Source organism: Rhinolophus hipposideros (genome assembly GCF_964194185.1).
Source record: "Rhinolophus hipposideros genome assembly, chromosome: 9".
Taxonomy (NCBI): Eukaryota; Metazoa; Chordata; class Mammalia; order Chiroptera; family Rhinolophidae; genus Rhinolophus; species Rhinolophus hipposideros.
Genome location: NC_138055.1, coordinates 36,813,083 through 36,826,870, shown reverse-complemented (window position 1 = coordinate 36,826,870; position 13,788 = coordinate 36,813,083). Strand labels below are relative to the sequence as shown.

The 13,788-nt window shown below is 34.6% G+C and overlaps 3 protein-coding genes across 7 annotated transcripts in view; 2 read left to right on the top strand and 1 right to left on the bottom strand.

The window, feature by feature from the left end:
- Positions 1 to 8,445, top strand: part of KRAS (KRAS proto-oncogene, GTPase) — a 38,861-nt gene extending 30,416 nt beyond the window's left edge. For all 3 annotated transcript variants that reach the window (XM_081060655.1, XM_081060654.1, XM_081060653.1), the window contains one exon: positions 4,115 to 8,445. Coding sequence is in view for 2 of the 3 variants with exons in the window: in XM_081060654.1 (XP_080916780.1) it covers positions 4,115 to 4,231 (117 nt within the window). In the remaining variant the exon portion in view is untranslated. The remainder of the gene's footprint in view (positions 1 to 4,114) is intronic.
- Positions 8,427 to 12,394, bottom strand: ETFRF1 (electron transfer flavoprotein regulatory factor 1). Of its 2 annotated transcripts, none has more exons than XM_081060656.1 (3): positions 12,281 to 12,394; positions 9,859 to 9,944; positions 8,427 to 9,777 (listed from the first exon to the last, which is right to left on the bottom strand). In XM_081060656.1, the coding sequence occupies exons 2-3, from the start codon at positions 9,907 to 9,909 to the stop codon at positions 9,556 to 9,558; spliced, it is 273 nt and encodes a 90-aa protein (XP_080916782.1). In that variant the 5' UTR covers positions 9,910 to 9,944; positions 12,281 to 12,394; the 3' UTR covers positions 8,427 to 9,555. The 2 variants fall into 2 exon arrangements, with proteins under 2 accessions (XP_080916782.1, XP_080916783.1); XM_081060657.1 differs by having other exon boundaries at positions 11,985 to 12,338.
- An 84-nt stretch (positions 12,395 to 12,478) lies between these two features.
- Positions 12,479 to 13,788, top strand: part of DNAI7 (dynein axonemal intermediate chain 7) — a gene marked incomplete at its 3' end in the record, with an annotated part of 66,340 nt that continues 65,030 nt past the window's right edge. Inside the window, exon 1 of one of the 2 annotated variants that reach the window (XM_081059252.1) lies at positions 12,479 to 12,567. In XM_081059252.1, coding sequence (XP_080915378.1) covers positions 12,565 to 12,567 — 3 coding nt within the window. In that variant the 5' untranslated portion in view covers positions 12,479 to 12,564. The remainder of the gene's footprint in view (positions 12,568 to 13,788) is intronic. The other variant, XM_081059253.1, reaches the window with a different exon arrangement.

Here is a 13,788-nt window from a genome sequence, read left to right as displayed (position 1 = left end):
TGCCTATGTTCTCTGACTCAATGGCATCAACATCACTTTTTACCTAAGTGAGAAACGTGGAAGTCTTGGGATGACTCCTACATCCTTCTTTTTCACCCCCATTTGGAGGTGAAAATTCCTATGATGTTACTTTCTTTTACCACATTATTAGTTCAGGCCCTTTTCATTTCTTACTGGGAGTATTATAAGCTGTTACTTGGTTTACCTGTGGCAGCCTTCATTCACAGTGCAACCAGAGAGATAAATACTTAAAAGAAATATTCTCTTATCTTTAAATCAAGTCATTGACTATGGAATAAAATCTCATTTCATAATGTGTTATATATGGCTCCTAATATCTTCCTTCACCTCCAGCCTTTGGCTTTACCTCTAAAAACTCCTCTTGCCTGAAATTTTTTTGTCCTTATGTATCAACACCATGTTTTTTTCTTACCTTCTCTTGAGTCTTGGCTGTTGCTTTTGTTTGGAATGCCAATATTCTTAGCCCTTAGTATTATTAATTATAGCTAACACTCATGATTCTCTAATCTCCTATTCTCTAAGCATCTTTCTTTAAACCCTTAGACTGAGTATAATGCCCTTCCTATGTATTGTCCAGTAAACTGTCCCTTTACCATGTTAAATTGAAATAGTCTCTTTTATGTTTGACTCCTATATGGTAGTAGAATCTTAGAGAGCCAGAATCATGTATTTTTAATGTTTGCATGGCCATAGCCTAATGAAGCTACATAGTAGCTTCCTGGTTGGATTTATTGATTGGAATTTCTCAGTTTCCTTTCTGAACCAACCCATATTAAATTTGGTCTTGCTCATAAAATATTTCACTCAACAGATGACAAAAGTTCTGCCAAAGCTTAAGATTTTGATGTGTATTGTTTGTAATATAAAATGTTCTATGAGACTATTAAATAAAATTGTAAGATATCACTTATTGTGCTGATTAAAGGTTTTTATTCTTTTTTTAATTGTGTGTTCACCACCCTAAGTCAGATCTCCTTTCATCACCATATATTTGACCACTCTTTATCCTTTTCTACCTCTTTCCACCTCTTTTCCCATCTGATAACCACCACACTGTTGTCTGTGAGTTTTTTTGTCTTGTTCATTTGTTGCTTTCAGTTTTATATTCCACAAATGAGTGAAATCATACGGTTCTTGACTTTTTCCATCTGATTTCGTTTAGTGTGATATTTTCAAGGTCCATATGTGTTGTCACAGATTGGCAGTATTTCACCTTGGTAATCTTTATTATATAAGTTTAAGGTCTGAAATAATGTATCTCCCAAAAGTAAAATACACATCTGAATAGTAGACACAGTCCCAAAGGATATTACATGGTTTAATACTAATCTGTTGAACTTAGAAGAAGAAACAAAGCATGACTGGCATTAATTTTTATTGACATTTATGAATTCTTAATATTTTTTGAGTATCATTGTGTAAAGTAATACTTAATGTAGAAGTAATAATGTGACAAAATTTAACATTGCAAAGCAATTTGAAAAATTAAACTTGTTAAATTACAGTAGCCATTCCAGATTTAAGGGATTAAATTTAATTTTTAAAGTAAGTTTCATGCTTTCCTTTTTATTTAAAACAAAAGTAGAAGTATATACTTTTCTAAAATTTCTAATTTGTGAAAATACATTTTTAGTGACTGTAGTGTGAATGTCAAATAATTGTTGGGCATGATGAATGAATCCTTGTTTTTCAGTGGACATGGATAGCATTTATTTATGTAAAGAAAATATACTTGGTCATACTTAACATTTTAAATAAAAATATTTTTACAAAATTACTTTGACAATGATGAATAGATACAAGTTAGTTTTTCTTAGTCCTGAAATGGATGCATTTAAACAAAATAATTACTGGAATACTTTTTTTTTGCCTTTTATATATATATATATGAATGACTAGTTCCCATATAAAAAAAGGAATTTACTGCCTTTTTGATTGTAACATTTCTATAGTCATTGAAATTGTATTTAATTTTAGTAAGATTGTATAGAAAGTTCAGTGCAACATGAATCTAAAGTATTTATCAGAATGTTAGAAGATGGTAGTATTAACAAATTCGGTTTTGTCTCCTAAACACTTGTGTGTTGTTCTCACCTTAAAATTTGTCTTCTTTATACCCATCATGGGCTTTTTATTTTATCTGCTTCACTATTTTAATACCATTGACATTTTTTTCCTTCATTATAAAAGTTGAAATGGAGTAGACTACATAAGGATGTGTGATCAAAGGGAATTTGTGAAGGGTAAGGGAATTGGATTAGATCCTTTTTTAAGTATTCCATCCCATTCTAAGGGTTTATGATTATAAATTAGTCAAGGGTTGGTGAGCTGTAAAATAATTATTCTTTATCATATCACTGAAGTTCTTTGCTCTTTGTCAAGGTTACTGTGAGGGTTTATATATATTAAGCCTTGCTTGTATTGCTAGTAAGTTGTCTTATCAGTTACCCTCTCCTTTGGGTGAGACAAAACCGTATGCTGTGCCAGTAATGATAACAAAGTGGAGAGCATCAGTGAGTGAGGTTTGAGGCTTTATTGGGGTCTTTTATTTACTGGTATTCAAATCCATAATACTGGTTTTTATCCTACTACTATTTGTTTAAATATGAACAAGCCTCTCATTCCCACTCTGCATTCATTTCTTTAAAAATATTGGTAATAGTTTTCTGAATTTTAGATCTGTTGTGAAAAATTAGATAAATGTAACTTGAATGAAAAGGCCCTGTTAATTTTGCTATTGTTCTGAAATATTACTTGTAGAAGATTTTAGTAATTCAGTAAAGGAGAAATCATATCACTTTTAAATTTTAAATTATTTTCAAGATAACGAATGTGTTCATATGAATATATTCAACAGAGGTGGTTAAAATGAGTAGAAAAAACAATTTTCTTTGTTCTTAAATTGACTTGATGTATAAAACTTTGTTGGGTATTTGTCCCTACATGATTTCCTCTAGTGGCTAGGTTTGAAAACATATTAACAGGCTTTTTAAAAAAGTTACTACTCAATTGAACAGTTTAAAATACGTAGAGGCTTCTTTTTTTCTTTAATTTTTTATTTTGCTTTTACATTTAATTTGCTCTTTAATGGGGACTTAACAAGAATTGACTTATGTATTGATCTCATATAATTTTAGTATTGCAGGCTTAAAATCTACCACCGTATTCAGAGTGCTGCTTTTCACATTATGAATTATTAGGTTGAAAATTATCCTGACTTGTAATCACTTTCAACCATTACTGATTTAGATACCTAGCTTTGATCACAAATAGATGTAGGCCGAAATGACCAAATGGAAATTTCTTTGAAGATACAGCATTTGGCTTTATGTGGTAAACTTCTGAATAATAAATATACTAAACAGAAACTAAAACAATAATAAATAAAATAGAATCGTCTCCAAATTGGTAACTTACACCACTATTTAAATGATTTGGCTTATTTCTCCACAAATGAGAGTATTACATTTTTCAAAGTAGTGTCTCATGTTGGGGTCACTTTAAATTTCTTGTTTACATAAATATATGAATTGAAACTAATGCCTTAGTATAGTATATTATTTGAAAACTAAAAGTATATTCAAATACTGTTTACTTCTTAATTTTTAATTAGATTTAAATAAGTATTGAACCAGAGCTCAAATCTTGTTACTGTGAATATTTATGAAAATAGTATATACTTGCATGGCTTATATCTAAATGTCTAGAAACTCAGGGATAATTAAGGGTAAATACACATTCACTCATACGCATTTAGATTTTGGTGACTGAGGTGTGTCAATATTAAACCATTTGTAGCAAATTAAGTTCTGGGAAAAAGTAATTTGTGAAGCTTATGTAAGATTCTGTGCCATTAATTTTCATTGCCTTTTGTGAAAATCAGTGTTCCCATTTATAATGTTGACAAAATATCCATGAAGAAGACATTAAAACATCTCAAAAGTCTGATACATACTCAGTTGCCCAAAGAGAAATGTAAAGTGTTTTTATTCTTTCTCAATATCAATGTTTCTAATAGTAATATATCTTTTTTATTATCTCCACCTCAAACTATCATATATATTCACATTTTAATACTTGTTATATATTTCAGGGTGTTGACGATGCCTTCTATACATTAGTTCGAGAAATTCGAAAACATAAAGAAAAGATGAGCAAAGATGGTAAAAAGAAGAAAAAGAAGTCGAAGACAAAGTGTATAATTATGTAAATACAATTTGTACTTTTTTCTTAAGGCATACTTAAGTAAAAGTAATAATTTTTGTACATTACACTAAATTATTAGCATTTGTTTTAGCATTACCTAATTTTCTTTCTGCTCCATCCAATCTGTTAGCTTTTATCTTGAATGCTTATTTTAAAATGACAGTGGAAACTTTTTTCCTCTAAGTGCCAGTATTCCCTGAGTTTTGGTTTTTGAACTACAAAAAAGAAACTGTATACCTGAGATTTCTGTCTTGGGATTTTTGGTGCATGCAGTTTATTACTTCCTATTTTTCTTACCAATTGTGAACTTTGGTGTGAAACAAATTAATGAAGTTTTGAATCATCCCTATTCTGTATTTTATGTAGTCACATATATGGATTAATTACTAATTGTAACTTCAGTTGAGATTTCATGGTTGGTTTTACCAAAACATTGAGGGAACACGAATTTCTGGGCTTCCTGTAGATTCACCTTGTAGGCATCATGTCCTCTAGTTTCAGTCATGCTTAATGAATGTAAAGTTACACTGTTCACAAAGGTTTCTTCCTCTTTCCACTGGTATTTGTCATAGTCATGTTCCCCCAAATATTATATTTTTTCTATAAAAATGGAAAAAATGGAAAAAAATACAAGTCAATGGAAAATATTAAAAGGCCATTTACTTTCCACATTAAATTCCTATAATACTCTGAATAGCTTTTCCTGCTAAGGCAAGCCCAGTATGTAATAAAGATTAGCAACCATTTGGGGGCTATATTTACATGCTAGTAAATTTTTGTAATAATTGAAAACGTTTTTAAATGTATAAAAATTCTCCTAGGAATTAAATGTAGTCTCCCTGTGTCATATTGCTTTTGCTTAGCATAACTTGAAATCTTTTCTTGAAGTTCAGTCTTTCAAAATAATTTTAATTCTGGTAGTCATTTTAAAGTGATTTTAATTTTGACTTAGGCCAATTAGCTTAGGGGGTGTTGAAAAGACCAAGGTTGAAGGTGAGACGCTGTGTGAACTTTGAGCTTCTTTGAGAGTTTCATAGTAGGGACTGCATCCCGATAGTCTCCCACTGTTGTCATGCGTTGGTTAGTCAAAAATGGGGACTAGGAGGGGGTTTGGCTAGCTCAGCAAGATACATTCTCACTATGTGGTGGTTCTGCTAACAGGTCGGGAACATCACTTAAAAAAATACAACAGAACTTTTAAAAAAATTATTTTAAATGAGATTTGGGGGTGGGGGTAGGGCAAGACTTTGTTTTTAAACAATGAAGTGAAAAAGTTTCAAAGTCTCCAGTATTTCATAAATACTTTACAGTCCTATATTTAAGAATATCTAATGCTTAAAATAGCTAAATTGACAAAATGATTCTTTCAGTGCATTTAAAATGTTACTTATTTTAAAATGTCCGAAGTGAGATGGTATGAAAATATCACTGGACCAGGAGGAAGGTGACTTAGATTTTTTTATAACTCCGATTTGGGGCAAATCACTTACATTTCTTCATGTTAAGTCATCTCAAGGCTATGTAGCTAGCCTTACCATGTGATTTACATTCAGTTTACATTAAAATATACCTGTTTGTCAGTCTCAGCACCATCTGTAACTTTTACCTGTGTTATCATCTTTAGTGCCAGTCGTAGGCAAAATTGTGCAAGAGGTGGAGTTTTTTTTTGAATACCCTCCGTTCTGTTTCAGGACTCCTCTCCCATATTAGTGCCATCTTGCCTGCTTACCCTTCTCCATGACCCATGACCTGATTCTCTTTCTTTTAATACTTCTAATTCCCCTAACCTCAAGATTTATTGCTGCTTTGGATATCTTCTGGAAAGCTTCCTACCAGGTCACATCAAAATGCCCTACATCTTATTTCCTCTAGCTCTACATCATTTGACAGATACTATAATGGCAATTGACCTAATAGGTAATTTTCAGGTGGTGGATACAGCAATTTAATCTTGATCATCTCTTCTCTGCCTGGTCCATTATTGACTACGTAGGAATTTTCATGCAGTGAGTAGACAGAACCCTCTCCAGTGGAAGAATTTAATAAAGATAGTGCTGAAAGAATTCCTTAGATAATCTATAATTAGAACTAGTCCGGATAACAGTGATACATTGTGTTTTTTTAATAACTAAAATCTTACAATGAAAAATACTTTGAATTTTAATGCATAGGGCTTACTTTTTAGCACAGTTCTTTTATTCAACAAATATTTGAGTGCCTATTAAGTGCCAGGCACGACACAAGGCACTGGGGATATTATGGTATAAGGGATATAATGTATATCCTAAAGTAGCACTTATATTCTAGCGTGGCGTGTAATATCTTCATGAGGCATTTGGCACATGACCCAGAGAAAACATAATGCATATTTTAGTTTAGTAAGGAAGGGATTTGGTCTCTAAGTTTTCTTCCAGTTCTGGAGTAGTCATTTTGCTCTGATTCCAATGTAACTTTAGTCAAGCTTCTTTATATGTCACCTTACTTAATTGTTTTAAAGGAGTAAACTTGATTGTATTTTTATTTGGCATAATTGTGTGATTCTATTGGAACAGTTATAGTACACATTAAGTTGTATGTCAGATAATATTAAAATTCCCAAGTATGTAATACTCTAGTTGGTCTCTTTCTACAAGTAATTAAAATACTTTTAAAATCAAATATTGAATTCTAAAATAGTTTTGTTTATCTGGGTCTGAATAAACAGATGCCTGAACTAATTCACAGAAAAGGAAGCTTGTGTAAAAATCAATGATTTCTGAAATTCTATGCTAAACTATAGGTTCATGGAACATTAGGTAGGATGTTAAGACTTAACATAGTACCTCTTATTTTTACACAAGAGAAGAAATGGCCATACTTCAATAATCACAGTCCATTACTGAATGAGGGGATTTTTAGGACTCTCGGATTTTTGATATAGCTGGGCAATTTTTTTCAGGCAGTGGTAATGATCCTTTATTATGTGAATTTTGAATGATTTGACAAAAGGTTTGTTTTTATAGATTTTAAAAGGAGAGAGATGATTTTAGAAATAACATAAATGCTATCTAATTAATACAGCCTTAAAGATAAAAATCTTTGTTGAAGTTGAAAAAAATGCTAAATTACATAGTGTTAGTCATTAATATGTTTGTGGAAGAATGTAGCAGAAGTATGTAGTATAATTTGAGTGAATATTCCCAATTAGGAATTCTAGGCTCTATTTTAACTGAGTCACACTGCACAGGAATTTGGAACCTGACTTTTATTAGAGGTTATCAAAACCTTTGCCACCATTGCACAATTTTGTCCTAATATATAGAGAAACATTGTGTTAAAGTTGCAGTTTGCACATGTTCATCTCATTTGTATTCCAGTGATTTTTTTTTTCTAGCCATTTTTTTCTAGGTTTTTGTGTAGGCAGTATAAACTGTATTTACATTTGTCAAAAAGTAATAATTTCTTGATGATTCTTGATTTTTAACCCATCAGATACTATAAAACTGAATTTATATTTAATAACTTCTGTGTTAATATTGGGTAGCATGAAATCTGCATTGGTAAATTGAACAGCATACAACTAGTAGCTATAAATTCCTTTAGAAAATGAAAATTATTTCTTTCTAGTATGTTCATATCAGCTCTTATAGTCATAACTAGATTAATACCTACTTTAGTTTAATAGTTTTAAGTGCCTGTTTGGGATGATGCTAGGTAATTTAGATGAATTTAGGAAAAACAAAGTTATTACTTGCAGAAATGTCAATTACAGAGGCTCCCCCTCCCCATACAGCAAAATGGGTTATGTAATGTTTTATCCAAAAGTTTCCAGTTCCACTGTCTTGTGTTTTCATGTTGAAAATACTTTTGCATTTTTCCTTTGAGTGCCAATTTCTTACTAGTACTATTTCTTAATGTAACATGTTTACCTGGAATGTATTTTAACTATTTTTGTATAGTGTAAACTGAAACATGCACATTTTGTATATTGTGCTTTTTTTTGTGTGGGACATATGCAGTGTGATCCAGTTGTTTTCCATCATTTGGTTGCGCAGACCTAGGAATGTTGGTCATATCAAACATTACATTTAAAAATGACCACTCTTTTAATTAAAATTAACTTTTAAATGTTTATAGGAGTATGTGCTGTGAAGTGATCTGAAATTTGTAATATTTTTGTCATGAACTGTACTGCTCCTAATTATTGTAATGTAATAAAAATAGTTATGGTGACTATGATAGTGTGTATTTCTTGGTAGAAATTTGAAACAATTGCCCCACAATTGATAAGGAATAGTACATAAGCCACAGACACTATTATATATTAGTAAATCTTTTCTTTTTGCAGCTTGTAAGTTAGAAATATTCTTTATTTATGAAAGGTGTTGTGAACATTATGTAAAGGTTTAGATTTTGCTTAAACATAAGACTATCTTAGGTTTAAGTCCCTTAACTCATTTAGAAGTGGATACAAAACAGATCTGCCTTTATGACAAATGAATAGAATAACATTATTACTTTTATCAAAGAAGGTAATTGATACACAACAGATGATTTGTTTTAAGGCCCAAAGGGAGCCAACAGCAAAATAATGGAAGTATTGAATAGGTATGTATGTGATGCCAACCATTGGCAGATTGTCATGGTGTCTTTAAGGAGCTGCCACTCTAGCAGCATTAATGAATTACACATAAAGAAGTATCATCTACCCCACTGGATGTTGCCAGCTCACGTAACCCTCGTATGGGTTGTTTGCTCTTCACCAGTCTTATTTGTCCATCTACCATCAACTGGGAACCAGGGTTATTTCAAGATCAGTAGTAATCTTACTCCATATATTATTATGTTTAGAACTGCACTTAAATCATGACCAGGTGCTATTTGTTTTGTAGTGAACCTTGTTAATGTACCAAATAGGGTCAAAAATAAGGTACTCCTTCAAAAGTTAAAGGAATAAATGTGCAATAAATTATTTTGCCTAGTTAAATAGGAATTAAGTGGCACTGTCAGTAAAATGGAGAAGTGGGCTAAGAATAATTGGCAAAAATCTATTAAGTTAGAAAAGCTATTTAAAGTTCATAGTCTTTTCATTTAGAATTGGTGCTCATTTATTTACAATTAGTAGTTGGGAACATTAGTAGCTAAATTGCTATTATAAAAATTGAACGTAAAAGGTTGCTAATAAAGCTCTCAGTATGAATAGAAGCTGAAATTATTTTAGTTCAATAAGGCAGCCTAGGTGTTGTTTATATGATGTGTATATGATGTGTCTTGCCATTTTAAGTTGGAATTATTTTCATAGTATTTGTTAAACAGCTGGCACTGATTTTCAGTCAAATACAGTAATGATCAGTTAGTTTCATTGGTATCTGAATAATAGCGTTGTTTCATAGCTCTGTATTTCCTAAGGAAATACAAAGCTTCTAGCTCTTTCATTACAAATTCGCCCCGTGCAATAAGTTCTTTGATCTTCTCTGGGTCCTTTACATCTTTGTTTTTAAGGAAAACATTCTTCAGACGCCTTTTAAAATAGTCTGCTCCTTTTGGATAGTCTCGTCCAAGGTACAGCAGCTTAAAAAAAAAAGATTATATATTTCTCAACAATCCGTGTCGTATAGAAACATTTATAAAATTGGCAATGTAATTACTTACATTTTTATAAAGATTCAATACTTCTCTTCTTAAAGAACTGGCCATTTTCATTTGTCATGGAAAATATCCTTTTATACATAGCATACCTAAAGAAATGAAAATTTTTTGCAAATAACTTACAGTCAAAAAGAAAAGAAAAGCAAAGAGAAAAGATTTTACATAATTGGGAAGAGGCTAACTTTCATCCAATTAATATTTTGAGCGCTGTTGTGTTCCAGGGACTGGGATATAGCTATAAACATGTCAGATAGAATACCTTTTCTCACAGAACTAACATTGCCTGAGGGAAACATAATAAGCAAACAAGATAATTATGAATTGTGACAAGTCCTATGAGGGAATGAGAGAAAATGGATTGTTAGAGGTAGGTTATGTACACGTACATCCTTTTACACCAGAGTAGAATGAATTAGACTAGTGTTTCCCCGAAAATAAGACCTGGCTGGACAATAGCTCGAATGCGTCTTATAAGACCTGGTCTTATTTTACTACATTCAACTTTTGCTCCAAAAGATGCATTAGAACTGATTGTCTGGTTAGGTCTTATTTTCGGAGAAACATGGTACATTTGAATCTCAGCTATATAATATACAGGTAACTTAACCTTCCTGAGCCTCAGTTTTCTTTATCTAAAGGAAGATTGTATTTATTCTGCTCTGAAGGCAAAGCCAGATCTGTTAGGAGGACATAGAGGCCTGATCAAATCTAGAAGCGTGTCATCCTAGAAAGGCTAGAATAGGAGAAACTGGTATGAGCCAAGCCAGGCTCCCAGTTAATGTTAGATGGGCAAATAAGATTAGTGGTGAAGAGGCCACATGAACAACCCATAAGGGGTTACATGAGGGAGCTGGCAACATCCAGTGAGCTAATATGTGTAATGTGTTAATGCTGCTAGGGAGGCAGCTTCTTAGACACCCTGATGGCCTAAACGTAGAAAATAATGCCCAATACTTGTTACGATTGTGGGGATTAAGTCATAAAATTCCTAACATCATAAGCATTTAGTTCTTGATAGGCCCAAAGTAAATGTTACTGTCATTTGCAATCTCCCTGAAAATTCTATAATTCCCATTTTCCCAGTGACCTAAGAAAACTTTTATACTTTTTGTCTCCCATTAAATAATTTGTCTTGCAGCAAATTTACTAGGATTAACAACAGTACTAATAATCCTTTTTCCTGAACTATTTAAGAAGCTGCTAAAATGCTGTCCCATCAGCCTGAATACTTTGCAGAGCTGTCCAATAGAAATAGAATGTGAGCCACCAATGTAATTTTACATTTTCTAGTAATCCACATTAAAAATAATTATTTTAATATATTTTTATTCAAAATATTATTTCAAGGTGTCACGCTAGCTACCTTGTAAGTGCTTATAGGTGCCCGTGACTTAGTTGCTGCCACACTGGACGGCACAAGCTTTAGAGTGTATTTCCTATGGACAAGGACTTCTTCCTACAGAAGAATACAACCCTCATCAGAATCAGGAAGGTGACCCTGCCGTGTTACTCCTGTCAGCCCCTTCACATTTTAGCAATTGTCCTAAAAAAGCCCTTCATACCGCAAAAGGAGCCAATCCAAAATTACACATTGCCCATTTATTCTGTAGAATGTGTCTCGTTTTGATGTTCTAACTAGATTCAGGTTGTGTAGTTTGGGCAAAAATACTACAGACGTGACAGTTTGTTCGTTCCATTGCATCCTATCCGGGGGGGGGGGGCACAATGCCAATTTGTTCCATTTATGGTTGATGTTCATTTAGGTCCTCAAATCAGAGAATTCAGTTAGGCTGTGGAAGGCGCTCAGTTAGTTTTCTGTTGGTCTAAGTCGCCAGTGTTTCTTCATTTGGGGAGGCGACTGAAATTCTGAAGACTGTGCCACTGGCTATTAAAATGTGTGACCTTGGGCAGATAACACTGAGTCTTGCTAGGACTCCGCGACCTTCATCTGTAAGTAATACTTGAGCCAGGAATTGCTTCAAATCATTTCCAGTTCCTGTTTACAGCGGCTTAGGAAGAAACGGAATATACCTCGTTCAGGAAGTAAACAGAAGCACGTGCGGGAGAAGAATCCGAAGGTCATTCATTTCAAAATAAGCAACCCACTTAGAGCCAATTTACCTCTTTACCTAAATTGCCAAGTGAGCCCCGTCACCCCGCCGGCCTAGGCTGTGGTGACCCAGGCATCCGACTCGGGTGTCAGTCGCTGGACCTAATCGCGTCGCCGGCGGCCCCCGTCCTTCCGGACAAGCTCACAGGAAGGTTCGCCCAACACACTCCAGGGACACGGAGCGAGACCGCCCACGTCAGAGGACGCTCAGAAACCCTTTCCCACACCCGGCGGTCCTCTCGGAGCCTACGTCACCGCTTCCAGACCCCAGGATCCGGAATAAGACAAAACACGCCCGCAGCGGCACTCACGCACTTTTCGGCCCCCGCCACAGCCGTAAAAGATTCAGACTGCTTCCACCACTCGGTCCGTCAACCACGCCGCAGGGTGAGGGCTGGAGGGAGGGCAACCTGTGGCGGGGAGGGGGCGGGGCACTGTCCGGAAGAAGCCAGCGCGCCTGCGCAGAACCTGCCGGGCAGCTCGGCGCTTTGTTCCTGGGGCGCAAGTGGGCGGGGCTTGTCGTCCTGACAACCCGAGAGCGTCTGTCCACACCACTTAGCTCCGACTTTGCAGACGGCTGAGGTCGCGCTTCCCTCAGGATGGTGAGCAGGAAAAAAATGGGAGAACCAGGGGAAGGGGCGAGCACTGATTCCCCTTCACCGGTGTTACATGATGTAATAAGAGCCTGTCTTAGTTATACCCTTGGGTCGCGCCTTCCCATGACCTGTGGCCTTCCCGTGTCCAGGATCAGGCAGATAGGTGGGAGTCCCTTGCGGTCAAGTGGTGTCCTAACCTCGCACTGTTACTAGGTTTAAAAGTTGGTCTCAACTTACCCTGTTTCCCGGAGAATAAGACCTAACTGGAAAATAAGCCCAGCATGACTTTTCAGGATGACATCCCCTGACCCTGAGCTCTAATGTGTGGGAAACAATATAAGACCAGGTTTTATTTCCAGGGAAACACGGTTGTAACTTCCAATTATGATAGACGTTCCCATTCAATTGCTTTTTTATTGCAACTTGGCAGAAATGTGTTTTTATATCTCCTCAGCATGTTAGATGGGCAAATAAGATTATTTGCAGTTAATTAAATGCTGTTGAATTTATGCTGTGTTGAAAAGTTACTTTTATGTTATCTTTTGTGGATACATTGGTTTTTGATTCAAGGTACACAGCCTGCCCTGAATTTATTAAGTATGATACAGCTTCTTGTTTTGTTTTTCTGCGCTCCTCAGCTGTCTTCTCCAAGAACACAGGCCAACGTGTAACTATAAGATCATCTCTTTTCCCATTTTTAAAAAAGAATGTGACTTCCATCTTTTTCTGTGATTAAAATCAGAGGAAGTGGAAGTTAATTATTTAATTCATTAATTACAGGAAAATATAGAGTTCATTCTTTGTGCTTGGTGCCAGGCTTCAAGTCAAGGATACAAACATGAGTATTACAACCCCTTCCTGTGGGGGAGACAGACTAAACAAAGTAATTACAATACAGTTTTATAACTATAACGATTGAAGTGTCTGCAATGAGTAACGAAGTTTAAAATGATGAAAGGGGTGGGGAAGACGAGGGAAGGGAGGAGCAGTGCTTTCAAGGTGTGCTTTAAATTATGAATATGAGTTTACCAGAAGTGTGAGGAAGAAATAGGTAGTAAAGAACTTTCATGTCAGGGAGAGCAAAGTAAATAGGCTTTAAGCCAACTTGAAACTTGATTAATTGAGGGAACGATAAGCACCCATTTATTATTTTCCAATGAGATAAGTTTCTTCTTAGGTCCCTATACCAATGTTTCTCAAAATGTTCTTGGAACGTCTGCTTCTAAC

Coding starts and splice junctions, on each gene's coding strand:
- ETFRF1 (XM_081060656.1), bottom strand. CDS start 9,909: ATGAAAATGGCCAGTTCTTTAAGAAGAGAAGTATTGAATCTTTATAAA. Junction 9,778..9,858: donor TATTGAATCTTTATAAAAAT/GTAAGTAATTAC, acceptor TTTTTTTTTAAG/CTGCTGTACCTTGGACGAGA.